This window comes from Heptranchias perlo, chromosome 4, assembly GCF_035084215.1.
Source record: "Heptranchias perlo isolate sHepPer1 chromosome 4, sHepPer1.hap1, whole genome shotgun sequence".
NCBI lineage: Eukaryota > Metazoa > Chordata > Chondrichthyes > Hexanchiformes > Hexanchidae > Heptranchias > Heptranchias perlo.
The window spans coordinates 7534146-7549647 of NC_090328.1; the positions used below are offsets into that span (position 1 = coordinate 7534146).

The 15502-nt window shown below is 44.6% G+C and overlaps 1 protein-coding gene across 3 annotated transcripts in view; it reads left to right on the forward strand.

Moving 5' to 3' along the window:
• Positions 1–15502, forward strand: part of fam193a (family with sequence similarity 193 member A) — a 220711-nt gene that overhangs the window by 172755 nt on the left and 32454 nt on the right. For all 3 annotated transcript variants that reach the window (XM_067982416.1, XM_067982417.1, XM_067982418.1), the window contains exons 10-16: positions 2516–2631; positions 3832–4074; positions 5555–5708; positions 8722–8901; positions 10757–11011; positions 12413–12626; positions 14153–14416. In XM_067982416.1, coding sequence (XP_067838517.1) covers positions 2516–2631; positions 3832–4074; positions 5555–5708; positions 8722–8901; positions 10757–11011; positions 12413–12626; positions 14153–14416 — 1426 coding nt within the window. The remainder of the gene's footprint in view (positions 1–2515; positions 2632–3831; positions 4075–5554; positions 5709–8721; positions 8902–10756; positions 11012–12412; positions 12627–14152; positions 14417–15502) is intronic.

Here is a 15502-nt window from a genome sequence, read left to right on the forward strand (position 1 = left end):
CATTCATTCATCAGTCAGCCTGGATATTGAGTGCTGGCAGGCTCTTCAAACACAGGGGGTCATCGTAGCCAAGCTTATCCCTGTCCTGACCCCAACATCAATAGTGTTTTGGTACCATGCCCAAGTGGCCATTCGTCATCCGTGAGTCTAGACAGTGAGTGCTGGCATGCCATTGTACCAGAAAGGGCATCACGGGTGAGCCCAGTGCTGTTCTCTCTTACGTGCTCTCCGGCAAGGGTTTCTGTATAGTGATCAGTAATGGGGAAACCTGTAAGATTTTCCTCTCACCAACCCAGGGATTTTGAATCTCCAGACCAGTCGTAGCACCGTTACAGTCGCCTCACCATCAGAAATGGCTCGGTCATAGCCTGCTGCTGCTTGATTGTGTTCCTGTTATCTTGGTGCTCCCCTCTTGGTTTAAGAAAAAGGAACAGTAAGGCGATCTGGAACAAATCACTTCATTCAGTATTTATAAACAGGTCTATTATTTAGTAACAGAAGGGTATCTGGGATAATAGGTTATGCTGGAAAAATTCAAATTATCCAATAGTTCAAATTAAGCAACTTATTTAAAACAGCGCTTAGCTTTCAGAATAAAAATTGAGCTAACTGATAAGTCAAGTTCAGTGACTCTGAATTAAAAGAAGAAGGCCATAGATCGTTATTTTTACTGTGCTTTATTTTTTTCACTGGTTTTCTTCCCTCCAAAGTGTTGACTCCTTGCTTAGGTAATGGTTCCGTGGTTGCTGATCGCACTCAGTTCCTCACCCCAAGTGGCCATTCCTTGTGCCAGCCTAAACACAATGCATGCCTGCATGCTATTTAACCATGAGGTGGGGCCAGCATGGTCAAGTCAGACCCTGCCCTCGCCCGACAGTAACAGGAGTCAGGAGTTGCTGGATAGCAATCAGGAGCAGAATTCCCAGCACTTCCCCCTCCCTTCATCTCCAACACAGAAATGCTGAAATCAGTTATAGTGCCCCTCCTGTCACCCTAGCTGAGATCGATGAACTCGCCACAGTCCATGGAATGCACCAGGGACCTTCCTGAACTCTGTGGTTCAGTGATTCCTCCGCTAAAAGTCACTGAGCTAATCCAGGAGCCCAGGGACCTGGTTTTATGAATTCTGCTCAGTTTAAACTTCTATTTGATATTTCCACAGTTTGCAAATGTTGTAATTGGCTTGAATTCCATGTGGGAGAAGTGAAGAGTTCAACACTAACTTAGGACGTGCCCTGCATTTTTAACTCTTTACAAGATCAAAGATTTATTCGTAACATTTCATGTAATATGGATTAACTCTTCCATACTGGCACTTCAGTAATGATAGAGGAATAATGTCTTTCTGAAATATACACGTCAAAGGATCACAAACATTGTAAAAGAAAGACTTGCATTTACATAGTGCCTTTCACGACCTCAAGACGTCCCAGTTAAGTACTTTTTGAAGTGTTGTTTCTTTGCGCTTGGTGTGGCTACCTTGGTTTTATTGGGCTTGCACTATTCTAGTAGAATTATGCATCACTTTGCAATGCATTGGTCATGCCATGCTTAATGTCGGTCAGCACACCACAAAAAACGGGATGCTTGCAGTAGAAAGAAAATGGAAAAGAATAAAACTGATTCCAGAAGATGAGCTATGAAAAATGAGTAAAGACACTCCACCTTTTAAAAAATATTTAAGGGCGGGCCTCTATGATTGCATAGACAATATTAAGTAGTATATATCGGTATGGTAAATCCAGGCATTAAATCAAAGTACAGCAAGAAAGTAGGGCCAGAGGACAATTAGTGAAAAGTAAATTTAGTATAGAAACCATGAAAAACTTTCTTCAAAGAGTGCTAAATATTTGCAGTAATCTACGGAGGAAAATAAGAGGCAAAAACACTAGCGTTATTCCAAATACAATTAGATGCATTGGATGTGCTGTGCTTTTGGACATCCTGAGGACATGGTTAAGGCACTTACAAGTTCTTCAATTTTTTGTGCTTGTTAAGGTGAGGGATGCCAGTGTCTAGGGATTGGAACACTTTCCATTTCAGGCACCCATTGTCAGCATCAGGCACTCACAGGCTAGGAATTTGATGTTCAGTCCACTTTGCCCCAACCAACAGTGTGCTTCGACCCTAACCCCAACTCGGAAGAGCAGCCCATACTGCCCCAGTGTAGCATTTTTTTCCCATTTCTTGACGCTAGCCATCCTTATGTCACGTTGCCACTATGTACTGAATATGGGGCAGTTTTGTGCTACCGGATCTGGATTGAGACGGCCCAATATGACTTCACATATAGGACTCCTTAGAGCCAGCAGACGGGAATGATTTTCATCCCATCGCTCTGAGCTGAATTTGAAGTCTAGGTCCAGGAGGTGAAAGACCATAATTCCTTACCAGGAAAATTAATGTAGTGATGGACCAAGTGGCCCTTTCTCATCCCTGAGTTTTCCTCTGTTCTTTTAAGTTTTATTTTTGTTGTGGATTCAATGTATTAAAATTCACAATTTTTTTGTTCCAGCTTACAAACAGCAAGAAAGCACTAACTGGGGAGAATAATTTCACAGACGCGATGAGGCATATGCTGTCATCACGGCTGAGCATGCCCGATTGTCCCAACTGTAACTATAGGCGCAGGTAAGTGTCCAGAGAGCATTCATTTGAGGTGGGCTGGGGGTCAAGGATTTCGACATACTTCAGATCCAAAGAGGTGCAATGTTTTCAATATGTAAAACAAATGAAAAAGGAAGGCTGAATTCTTCCTTATATGTTTGATCCCCATATGCCATATGTTCGTTATCCTTCCCGCGGTGGAGGTGGGGAAGGTTCACCCAGGAATGTACAAGCTGCGTGTCGGGTGCAGTTGTCTTGATCGGGTGACCTTCCATCACTCTGCCATATATGATCCCTCATTCTCTGCTGCATTGTTAGTATTTCTCTCATCGTTGACAGCAGTTCTCTCTCTTGTCCCCAGATGGAAACATTTTCTTTCTCCTGCTATTTATAGGTTTGGTCCTGTTTATTCAGTCAAGTATCCGTGGGCCTGTTTTCAGCCCCCTGGTCCTTTGTTTAAATTTCCTTTCCCTCTTCTGCCAGTGGCCTCCCTGAAGATGTTGGCTTCTTGCTGGGTATAGTTCCACATTTGATGCCCAGTACTTCGCCTTCATGGCGAGTGCTGGCAGGCCTTTCGGTCATAGCGGGCACAAGAGCCCAGACTGATCAGGCTCTTGCCTGATGTCCAGGCACCCAACGTGTTCAATTGGGAAATGCCGACAGTTTTCCCCTCTCTAACCTAGGAGCACTGAGGTCAATTGTAATGCCTCCAACTGGCTGAGGTCAACTAATTCAGCAGGGCCTGGGGGGAAGTCATTTTAACCTAACTCACTGCGGGAAACCCATGGAATCGGGTGCAATGCCTGTTTTACGCCCTGTTCAATATTGCTTTCCACTGACAGTGTAAAACCAGCGTAGCACCCGATCTCTGGGCGGGTAAGGTTAAAATTGCCCCTTGGGAATTAGCTTGGGGCTTTAACTGTTTATGCAACTCCCTGTTTTAATTATCTGATCCTTTGTGGGAGCCCTTGTAGAAATGGTTCTCATTCCCCAGTGCTACTGTCCTCACCTGACCAGCACAAACTTCTCTTGCCTTCTCCACGTGGGAGTGATTTAAAAATAACTTACTTGACATGGCTCCCTTCAATCCAGCAGAAAGAAAGGAACCTTTCATTCCACTAGTTGGAGCCATAAGTGAAAGGACTACCACCCAGCCCCCTGCAACATTATTCCTGATGCAAAGGACTGATTCAGGTGTTTCAGCTTTGTTTTAACCTTTTGCAGGTGTACATGTGACGACTGCAGCCTCTCTCATATACTCACTTGTGGCATCATGGATTCACCTATTCCTGACGACCTTTCTATTAACACATTACCATTACAAGTAGAATCTGCTCCAGATTACCTCTCGGAGATACGTCCTCCTAGCATGTCATCTGCAAGCTCGGGATCTGGCTCGAGTTCACCAATCACCATTCAGCAACACCCACGGCTCATTTTGGCTGATAGCAACTCAGCCCCCACCTTGTAAGTGCTCAGGTCTTGGACCTTGTGACGTTTTCAGTATTTTGTGTCCTTTGTTGTTGTGGAGGGTGGGAGGAGGAGGAGGAGGAAACAATATGCTAAACAGAACCATTTTTGTATATGGAATATTTTCTGATCCAGTCATTAAATGTCAAAACAGAGTCAAAAACAAACACCAATTCGATGACTGTTTTTGTGTCAGCTTGGCTCACTTAGTGGACTCTCAGATCTGGTTGTTGGGTTCGGGGCATGCACCAGGACCTGAGCGCTCAATCTAGTGGAATTTCAGTGCCTTTGAGGGAGCACTGCACTGTCTTGAGATACCACGAGTTGTTAAACAAGGCCCTGTCTGCGTGTTCAGACAGAAATACGTTGCATTTATATCGCATCTTTCATACCCACTGGACATCCCGAAGCTCTTCACAGCCAATTAAGTACTTTTGACGTGTTGTCACTGTAGTGATGTAGGGATACGTGGCAGCCAATTTACACTGAGCAATTTCCCAAAAATAGCAATGAGATGAATGATGAGGTCTGTTTTAGTGATGTTGGTTGAGGGATAAATATTGACCAGGACACCGGAACACCCCTGCTGTTCTTTCAATAGTACCATGAGATCAATGTCAACCCAAGATTTAATGTCTCATCTGAAAGGACAATATCTCCAACAGTGCAGCACGCCCTCAGTACTGCACTGAACTGTCAGCCTGGAATATGTGCTCAAGTCTCTGCAGTGGGGCTTGAACCCAAGGCCTTCTGACTGAAGTGAGAATGCTACACTGAGCCAGGGCTGACAGAAAATGGTCTAATGGCACTATTTGAAGAAGAGCAGTGAGATTTTCCATTGTTCTGACCAATATTGCTCCCCCGCTGAACACCAGCAAAAACAGACCAACTGGCCATTCATCTCATTGAAGTCTGTTAGATGCTGCTGACACAGAATGGCTGCCACATTATCCTCCAGAGAATTGAGCACAAAATCAAGGCTGACACCCCAGTGGAGTACTGAGGGAGTGCTACACCGTTTTTCGAATGAGACGTTAAACCGAGGCCCCGTCTGCCCACACTCATGGACGTAAAAGATCCCATGGCACTATTTCAAAGAAGAGCAGGTCAGTTCTCCCTAGTGTCCTGGCCAATATTTACCCCTTAACCAACATACCAAAAACAGATTATCTGGTCATTATCTCATTGTCATTTGTGGGACCGTACAGTATGCAAATTGGCTGCCGCATGTCCCTACATTACAACAGTGACTACATTTCAAAAGTACTTAATTGACTGTAAAGCGCTTTGGGAGGTTGTTAAAGGCGCTATAGAAATGCAAGTTCGTTCGTTCTTTTACAGAAGAGTCTCTCCAAGTATGTAATAAATTGTATAAAGCATTTTGAGATGTTTGAAGAAAGCTTTACGGTGGTATTTAAAATGCTTGAATACATTACTGCATAACCACATAATACGGTTGTTTTGTTTTTCTCCTCAGTGGCAGTGACGATGAAGACGTGACACCGTTATCGGCCAAATTTGCTGACATATACCCGCTCAACAGCTATGATGATGCAGAAGTTGTAGCCAACATGAATGGTATCCATGGAGAACTCAACGGTGGGGGTGAAAATATGGCATTAAAGGATGAGGTATGTGAAAGTAAAGAAATAAAAGTCAAGGGGTGGGCAAAGGCCACCCCTGTGCTGGATTAACTATCCCACCAGGAACTTTTGAATGACTTAAGTGTTTTTTGCCTCCATTACCATGGTCTGGTTACTTAGCTTTAATTTTTATGCAGCACTTCCCAGCACATTTATCTTCCCCTCAAAGTCAATGATTTTGTGCAACCCTCAAATTTTTAGGATGAGCCAGAGATACCCGTAACTGTGCAGTCCTTCTGTACTCGTAGAATTTTGATTTGGGACAGGCCGCTTGTTAGCTATTTTCTGATCCCTCTTTGCGCTCCCTCCAGTTTCCATTTAAACTATAATAGAAAATAAAACCATTGGAGCTAACCAATAAATCGGAAATAGGATGATTTTTCTTTTTTGCTTGTTTTCCTGGTGCTATTACTCTTGTTCCTTTTCACTTCATTATTAGGATCAGGAAAGGTGATTGGGCCCAACAGGCCGATCCCTTATTCAGAGATCAGGCCCCACATCTTTCTCAGTCCCTTCTCTTTCCTTGGACTTGAGGGTGGACAAAGCAATCCAGAATCAAGGGGAAAGTTTTTTTGATGCAAAAGGGTTGAAAGAATTAATGGAGAAAACAAACTAAGTGTCTTGGTGAAGCCAAGCTTGAGGTTTTAAGTGCCTTGAGATGGAAGGGAGGACTGAGGGATAACATACAAGGCAAGTGTCCATTTTGGTGCCAGTTTATTGCAGTGCTTGTTTCTCGGAGTGTACCTAATTGAACGGTAGTCTTTGTCTCTCCTCTCCGTTTAGTCCCTTTTCTGTATGTGCTCCATTCTTTGGCTGGGAAATGAAGCTGCAGCCTGCCCGCCATTATTTGGATGCCCTTGTGGATTAGCTGGCAGTAGCGTTCAATGTGATGTGCTGGTATTGGAGCGATACAGTCAACACGGACAGATTTTCCTCCCAGTAGGAATCAATCACTTAGCTTAGAAATCAAGACATAAGAACAAGAGGCCCCAAAAATCGGTAGGAACTCTCCGACTTAAGTGCTGGGGCATGGTCACCAGGAACCTCCACCCCTAACTCCGTGTCATAGCCAGGGTCTGAGGAAGATTTTTTAAAATTTCCATATGGCTGACAATGACCCCACTATTATGGGTAATATGGCACTGGGCAGGTGCTAGTTCTTCAGCACAGCAGACAGTTGTTTTTACAAGGATTTTAGAAAGGCACGGATTAATCAAGGACAGTCAGCATGGATTTGTTGAGGGAAGGTCGTGTCTGACTAACTTGATTGAATCTTTTGAGGAGGTAACAAGGAGGGTCGATGAGGGTAATGTGTTTGATGTAGTCTACATGGATTTTAGCAAGGCTTTTGACAAGGTCCCACATGGCAGACTAGTCAGAAAAGTAAAAGCCCTTGGGATCCAAGGGAGAGTGGTAAGTTGGATCCAAAATTGGCTCACTGGCAGGTAGCAAAGGGTAATAGCCTACTGGTGTTTTTGTGACTGGAAGGCTGTTTCCAGTGGGATTCCGCAGGGCTCAGTACTAGGTCCCTTGCTTTTTGTGGTATATATCAATGATTTAGACTCAAATGTAGGGGGGATGATTAAGAAGTTTGCGGATGATACAAAAATTGGCCGTGTGGTTGTTAGTGAGGAGGGAAGCTGAGGTCTGCAGGAAAATATCAATGGACTGGTCAAGTGGGCAGAAAAGTGGCAAATGGAATTCAATCCGGAGAAGTGTGAGGTGATTCATTTGGGGAGGGCAAACAAGGCAAGGGAATACACAATAAATGGGAGGATACTGAGAACAGAGGGACCATGGAGTGCATGTCCACAGATCCCTGAAGGTAGCAGGACAGGCCAATAAGGTGGTTAAGAAGGCATACGGGATACTTTCCTTTATTAGCCGAGGCATAGAATATAAGAGCAGGGAGGTTATCCTAGAACTGTATAAAACACCAGTTAGGCCACAGCTAGAGTTCTGGTCACCACATTACAGGAAAGACGTGATTCCACTAGAGAGGGTACAGAGGAGATTTACGAGGATGTTGCCAGGACTGGAGAATTTTAGCTATGAGGAAAGATTGGATAGGCTGGGGTTGTTTTCTTTGGAACAGAGGATGCTGAGGGGAGATTTAATTGAGATGTACAAAATTAAGAGGGGCTTAGATAGAATGGATAGGAAGGACCTATTTCCCTTAGCAGCGAGATCAATAACCAGGGGGTCATAGATTTAAAGTGATTGGTAGTAGGATTAGAGGGGAGTTGAGGAGAAATTCTTTCATCCTGGGGGTCCGGAACTCATTGCCTGAAAGGGTATTTGAGGCAGAAACCCTCATCGCATTTAAAGGATACCTGGATGTGCACTCGAGGTGCCGTAACCTACAAGGCTACGGACCAAGAGCTGGAAAGTGGGATGAAGCTGGATAGCTCTTTTTTCGGCCGGCATACATACGATGGTCTCCTTCTGTGCCATACATTTCTATGATTCTATGAAGGAGGCCTAGGCCTACACCCCCAGGTTTCCTAGACAGCTGCTATGCTAACAGCTGGCATGCCTCGTTGAGCCCCACATTCCGGGCGCTCAGTGTATTGCAGGCCAGGGACAAGGAGATTTCAAGCCTGGAAATTCCCTCCCGAGCCCACCCCCTTTGAAGTCGGGCAGGAGATTCTGGTTCAAACAGGCAGCCATGTTTTTTTTTAACCAACCCCCTGTTGAGACCATGTTGGGGCTAGGGTCTGGCATAATCCAGGTCCTGATCCAATTCCTGGCTTCTCTTCTGCATCCCTGGCATCGAGTATGCGTGGCTAGGCGCTGATTATCCATCTGTTTATCTTGTTACTCTTAGTGGAAGCTTGCTGTGCACAAATTAGCTGCCTTGTTTCCCAACATTACCACAGTGACTGCACTTCAAAAGTACTTCATTGGCTGTGAAGCGCTGTGGTTGTCCTGAGGATGTGAAAGGCGCTACATAAATGCAAGTTCATTTGTTCTTAATACCCTTTTGTTTTTTACACTCTAGTCTCCCCAGATAAGCAGCACCAGTAGTAGCTCTTCGGAAGTTGATGATGAGGATGGTGATGATGGAGAGAGCAGCAGCGAACCCCCTGTGTCTCATACGGAGGAAATGCACGGGAAGAGAGCAGCTCGAAAGGAAGAAGTGAGGAGGGACAGTCCACCGCCATCATATCCCAGTCAGCAGGTACTTGTCGCGTTAGCAAAAAGGAAAAAAACTGCAATTGCTTGAAATATGAAATAAAAACTAAAAATGCTGGAAATAAAACAGCAGTCAGTCAGCCTCTTAATGAGAGAAGACGGCTTAATGTTTAAGGTCTAGACTCGTCATCACACCTAGTCGAATCAAGGGATGAGAAACCAGTTGGGAAGACAGATAAGAGGGTTATATGATTATGAAAGGTTTTGATGGATTGAACATGGAAAGACATGGGTGATTTGTCAGTGACATTGGATCATCAATTTAAAATTACCACTAAGAAATTGAGGAGAGGTGTTCGGTTAGAGGTTCTTTACGGAGAGGATTGTTGAAGCGTGGAATGCTCCGCCACACATCGAGGCGGAGATCATTACATCTTTTAAGGGTAAGGTAAATTTTTGAAGCAGAGGAAGATGCAGGGCATGGACAGAATGATCTGAATGGTCTCTTCTTGTTCTGTAATCTTCTATGATTAACTGGAAGATACGTTAGATCCTTTGTAGGACTGAACAAAACCCAAGGGAAAGAGGGCACAGAGGACAACAGGTAAAAGTGTCAAGGAAAGGCGTTTACCTCAGAGACATTCCAGCAATGGCCCTTCACTCTTCCCACTCTGGCCTCCTTTCAATCTTGTCCTCCCACTGCTCCACCTATCTCGGCCTCACACTCTGGAATTCTCTATCTAAACCCCTCTGCCTTGTTACCTCTCACACCTCCTTCAACAAGCTTCCTCAAACTTACCTCTTCGATCTTTCCTTCAGTCACCTCCCCCCCAACTCTTTTATTACTGCTCAGTGTTCGATTATTTCCACGTGTATGAGATGCTATGTTTTATTACGTTAAAAGTGCTATACAAGTGCAAGTATTAGGCGTTGTGATAAAGCCTTGATCCTTTCCTCAGCATAATTGCTTCAGAAAGCATTTAGTTGATGCAGGGTCAAACCCAAGAAAAATTGACTTTTTTACAAACATGAAGTATAATTGAAGCCTGTTAAATTGGAACATCCTTTAGAATGAAATTGTGCAGTTGTATCAATTATTAAGCAGATCCCATTATAATTTAATTACACTTTAATGAACTGAGAGAATTTTATTTATTCATTAGTTATCCTCACATCATTAAATAGCGGAAGTCATCAACAACATGGATTCTGTCCCTCAAGATGCTATTGATGTTCGCTCACAGTGGCACAAGGATAATATTCCAACCCAATGGCACTTTCAGACCTGTTAGGGTGCCCTCCATGGTAAAATCCCCCAATGACCACTGCCAATCAAACAGCATGATCTTGTAGTGTATAACTCTTGATACACCAATTTATATAATAATGTAAACAGACTCATTGCAGCAGTGTAAGGAAAATGTACAACTGCACCGTTACGTCAACCAATGTAAAAGTCTGGGGGGGAAAATGAAGATGATAAATATATTGCTGACACCCAAGGCAAATTATTTGTTGTTTCTCAGATCCATTTGGAAACCAGCATTTTCCTTGCCTCTGAGCCCTTTTGTGCAAAATTATGGTCCTCTGGCACCAGATTGCACCTCACTCGGTAGGTTTGGAGATTTGCAGGATGTGTCGAGGGATCTTGTGCTGCTGGCATCATCTGGGTACATTTTGTATGAGTAAATCTCTGCTGCATCTAAGGTGCGTGGCAAAGATGCCAGGCGGTTTTGTACAGTCTGGTGCTGCACTATCATGCACCATTGCCATCATGCTAAGACTGTCTGGCCACCTCCGACACAATGTTCTGTCAATTGTGGGGTCACTCCAATCTAAGGCACGTCTTAAAAATGCATTTGACATCAGGTAAAGCTGCTAACATGTTTGTTCTTCCAAAGGCTGACCAGGTTCAGAATGTTTGTGAATGCCATGTCTGCAAGCAAGAAGCCTCTGGCCTGAACACATCCGCACTTGCAGCCGGGCGTCTACCCAGCGGTCACCAGTTTTTACCCACAGAGAAGCCTTCCCATCCTGCTCTTCACCTCTACCCACACATCCATGGGCATTTACCACTCCACACCATCCCTCACCTGCCTCGACCTCTCCTCCATCCAACCCTGTATGCAACAACTCCGCCGTTCACGCACAACAAGGTAAGGCTCCGACCTGCTGCAGAAAGAGGGTTTTCTTTCCACGTTTACTTAGTTTGTACAAAGCACCTTTCTGAATTATTTCGTCTCTAAAACGCATTTAATGTTTGCGCGCGGAAGAGCAGTACAGCTTTGATGTGCATAGGATTTAGGGTTCCCACCTTGTTTTCAGCTTAAAACCTAGCAAGTGGCTACGCTGTTGCTAACGATGATTTAGCAACCAGCTGAAATTCCCCATAGATATGTAGCTGACTATTAGCTGTCCTGATGTGTTTATATGTCAGAAGGAGTCTATTAATGAACTGTGCCCATCTGCTTTAACCATTGTTCTCAGTTCTTTGTCATTCTTTCCTTTTTAAAAAAAATATTGTGCATTTATCTTAAGTTTAAAGTTTGGTGTATTGTTCATTCGACTTAATTATCTGAATGTTAGACATCTATCTGTATAAAGTATGAGTTACCATTGCTGGGTTAAAGTCGTGGAATTCCTGACCTAACGCCACGGTAGGAGCACCATCACAAGGACCGCAGCGATTCCAGGAGAAGGCCCATAACCACCTTCTGAGGATAACTATGAATGGGCAAAGCGTGCGGCTTTGCCAGCGTCAGCGTTTTTAATAAAACAAATATTTAAAAATTGAGGGCGACACACTAGCGCAGTCTTGAGCAAGTTCCGCACTGTCAGAAATGCAGTCCTTTGGAAGAGCTCAGACCCTGTCTCGCCTGTTCCTGTGGACATTGAAAGAGCCCTTTGCATCATTCAAAGACTAGAACAGAGGAACACGGGTCGGCCATTCAGCCCCTGGAGGCTGTTCCACCATTCAATTAAATCATGGCTGATCTATATCTTGTAAGTGTCCTGATCAATCATATTCCCTCAACCAACACCATCAATATCAGATTAACTGGTCACTCATCTTATTGCTCTCTTGCTGTGCATAAAGTGACTTTTCCACTTGCCTACATAACAGTGACTGCACGTCAATGTAGTTCATTGCACATGTAGAGCTTTTAGGCATGGCTGAAAGATGCGACAAGGTGCTGTATAAATGTAAATTTTTCTTCTTCTCTCCATATAAGGTATGCATTTTTCTCTTTAGAAAAGATACTGCAGAACGTACTTAAACAATACCAATATCATTTATAACAGTCGTGCCTCTCCACTGAAGTGTCTGTGAAGCCAAGACTAAATTGTAACACCTTTTTGACATCATCTGAGACTGGTGGGATGGAGACTTCTGACCATCATTTATTTGTCAGCCCCGTAAACAGATGGTTAGACATTCAACTCCTCAAACCTGTAGCCCGGTAGCAGCTTGAATGTGCAGGTTAGATTGCGATGCGTCAACGGGGTGTTGAGTGAATAACGGTAACCGTGTAATTTTGCTTTGCTTTGCTTTGCAGACTCTTCCGTCAGCCCCGCCTCCCAATCACACGAGCAAACATCAGGTGTTCAATGCTTCGCTCCAGGACCACATCTACCCAAGTTGTTTTGGAAGTACTGACTGGAACAATCCGCTCCTTACGTCCCATAAATTGGCAAGTCTCTGGGGATCCGAACTAATAAATGGGGACAAACCATGGAACCCTGCTGCTTTCCTACCAGAAACATTATCTGGTAAGGAGTTGCCATTTACATTTCGATTCACTTCGAGGGAAGAAACCCTTCCACACAGTCCTGTGAATTGCTGCTGCTTGACTGAATATTATATGGTGTCATCCTCTTGGTGTAACTTTGAATGTAATGCGCGTATTTTGAAATTTCTCCATACTGTCTCTTGGGTATCTTCACACTAGAAATTTATTTTACCGTAACCTTTTTCTTTTTGAATGTTGTTATTATAATAGGGAACTGGGTGTTGCAGTGGGTCAGACACTGTCCTTTCACCTCTGGGCCCTGGATGTAAATCCAGCCCAGACTGTTGGGATCAAAGTCCTCTGTCTGTCAGCTAACTGTAAGGATCCTACGTGAGGTGAGTTTGAGTGGTCTCGGTCCCATTCATATAGGCATGTGCCTGCAGCACAAAACATCCCCTAATCAGCACTAAAATAGCGACCTTGCTAAGAGAGGGGACATAGGATGGGTGGTGTATGAAAAGAAAAAATGTGACAGTCGTGCAGTAGGAGGTGCTCTTCTGAGGCTGGAGCTGAGACACGTTGGGGTAGAGTAGGCGATTTACTCTGTATCTGGCTCTGCTATTCCTGACCCGAGAGAGCTTGGTGTTGACTGAATGCCTGAAATGGAAAGCGTTTCTCATTTCCCAGCAGTAAGATTTGCAGGATGGGTTCGGATGAAAAAGGCCCTTCGCCCCAATTGGTCTTACTCTTCCAGAATACTAGCCCCACTGTCTTCCCATTGCAGCATCCAGACGATTTTTAAACGAACCCCTGTCCTAACCTCAACTGCAAAACGAGCAAAAAAATTCCCCCCCCCCCACCCAGAAATTGTGATTATAATTAACCTTCTTGAGTATGTGTTTCCTAGTACCCTGCAGTTTCAGTGTGGAAGCTGGTCAGTTTTCCTTCCGCTTGTTGGTTACCATGTAAAGTTAGGCGCGTTTGAAAAGAAGGGCGAGAAAAGAGGGCTCGGCTCATCAGTGGCCATTCTGTTAACTAGATGGTGCGACCTTGTGCACTGCCCTCCGTGGAGGGGATAGAAAGAACACGAAAACCGGCAACCAATTTCAGTGTGTGAGGGGGGACTCGGGGATACAACTCACCAATTCTACAAGTCAACTGAGCAAGCTCCGTGAGACCATGGTCACTCGTGCTACATCACTAGGCAAATTTAATTAACCCATGTAACCTCCTCGCACACCCTAATGTCCTCATTGCCAAGGAACTTGTCGCGTCCCTTTTTTTTTATAAGGACTGTACGATATCCATACTTAGACATTCACTTTCCCAGACAGTAAAAAACCTTCTGAGAAAAGCATAGTCCTGGCATCTAACCTATGTATTTATAGGCCTGCTAGGTGGCTAGCCCATCAATAGAGAGAAATAAAATTAATTTTTTTTAAACTGAAAGTAATAATATTTCTGAATCGAAGATTGCCGTGAAGGTATTGCAGGTCCACGGTGATTTGGTGGACACACGGGGAGGGTTCGAAATGTTCACCATCTGTGTTTGTCATCGTCCCGCAGGTGACATGTTGGGGTCACCGCTTCCAGAGATTAGGCCCGAAGCACTTCCTCCCACAGCCAGCACAGACACTGCTGTCATGGATACCAAGGAGAAAAAGCCCGCAGCAAGGAAAAAATGTCTCTACAATCCCCCTGCCTCCATGGAAACAAACAAAGTCGTCATGGCAACCTCGTCAGCCACCTCCTCTGTCTCATCTACAGCCACCACTGTGCAATCCAGCTCCAATCAGTTTAAGGTTTCATCTAAAAGGCCTACATCACTAGGTAAACGTAACCCACGTTCTCCAGCGTTTAACTTCAGTTGAACCTGGATTATTCAGAGTTATACTGGTTACCTTTTATACAATGTATGTTCCGACGTGTTTTGATTCACAACCAAAAGGCTTAGCTTTTAATGGGTATTTTGTCTCGTGTAGATTGTCTTTTCCTTTTCATATTTTTGCACCATCTTTTGTTACCAGTCCTCCCCCTCCCTTGAACAGACTGATCGCTTGCTAGGGTTCAATTCCACAGGCGGCGGGCAAACCCCAATATCTTGCCCAAATGGCTGTTCTTCATGTTAGTTTTGACAACTGGAGCCATCATGGATGAGTCCAATCCTCACGGATGAGTCCAATCCTGTCCTCCTCCTAACATTCGCACTCATGCATTTCCAATATGAGTTGCTGGATAGCAATCGGGACCGAGAACTCTGGCTGTGGGTTCTTTCCCGTCTTCCTCTCCCTAACCCAGGAGTGCTGAGTCAAACTGTAGTGCCCCTCCTGTCATTCTAATGATCAGCCGAATGGCTCAGCTCCTCACCAGATAAATGCACTGATCCGCCAGTGAAGGGCAGTCTATTCTTCCGTGGAGTGAGCTACAATGACACAGCAGCGTAGTGGCGGATACTTTTGCGTATTGAGAGCCACGATGTTTGACCTTCGTATCGTGCGGAGTGTAGTACGGTGTCGTCCGTGGCTCAGTGGGTAGCACTCTCGCTTCTGAGTCAGAAAGTTGTGGGTTCAAGTCCCACTCCAGGGACATGAGCACATAACCTAGGCTGACACTCCCAATGCTGTACTGAGGCAGTGCTACACTGTCGGTGGTGCCGTCTTTCAGATGAGATGTTAAACCGAGGCCCTATCTGCCCCCTCAGGTGGATATAAAAGATCTTGTGGTACTATTTTGAAGAAGAGCAGGTGAGTTCTCCCCGATGCCCTGGCCGATATTTATTCCTCAACCATTTTTTAAAAAAAATTAATTAATTATATCTGGTGCTTATCAAATTGCTGTTTGTGGGAGCTTGCTGTGTGCAAATTGGCTGCCGCGTTTCCTACATTACAACAGTGACTACACTTCAGAAGTACTTCA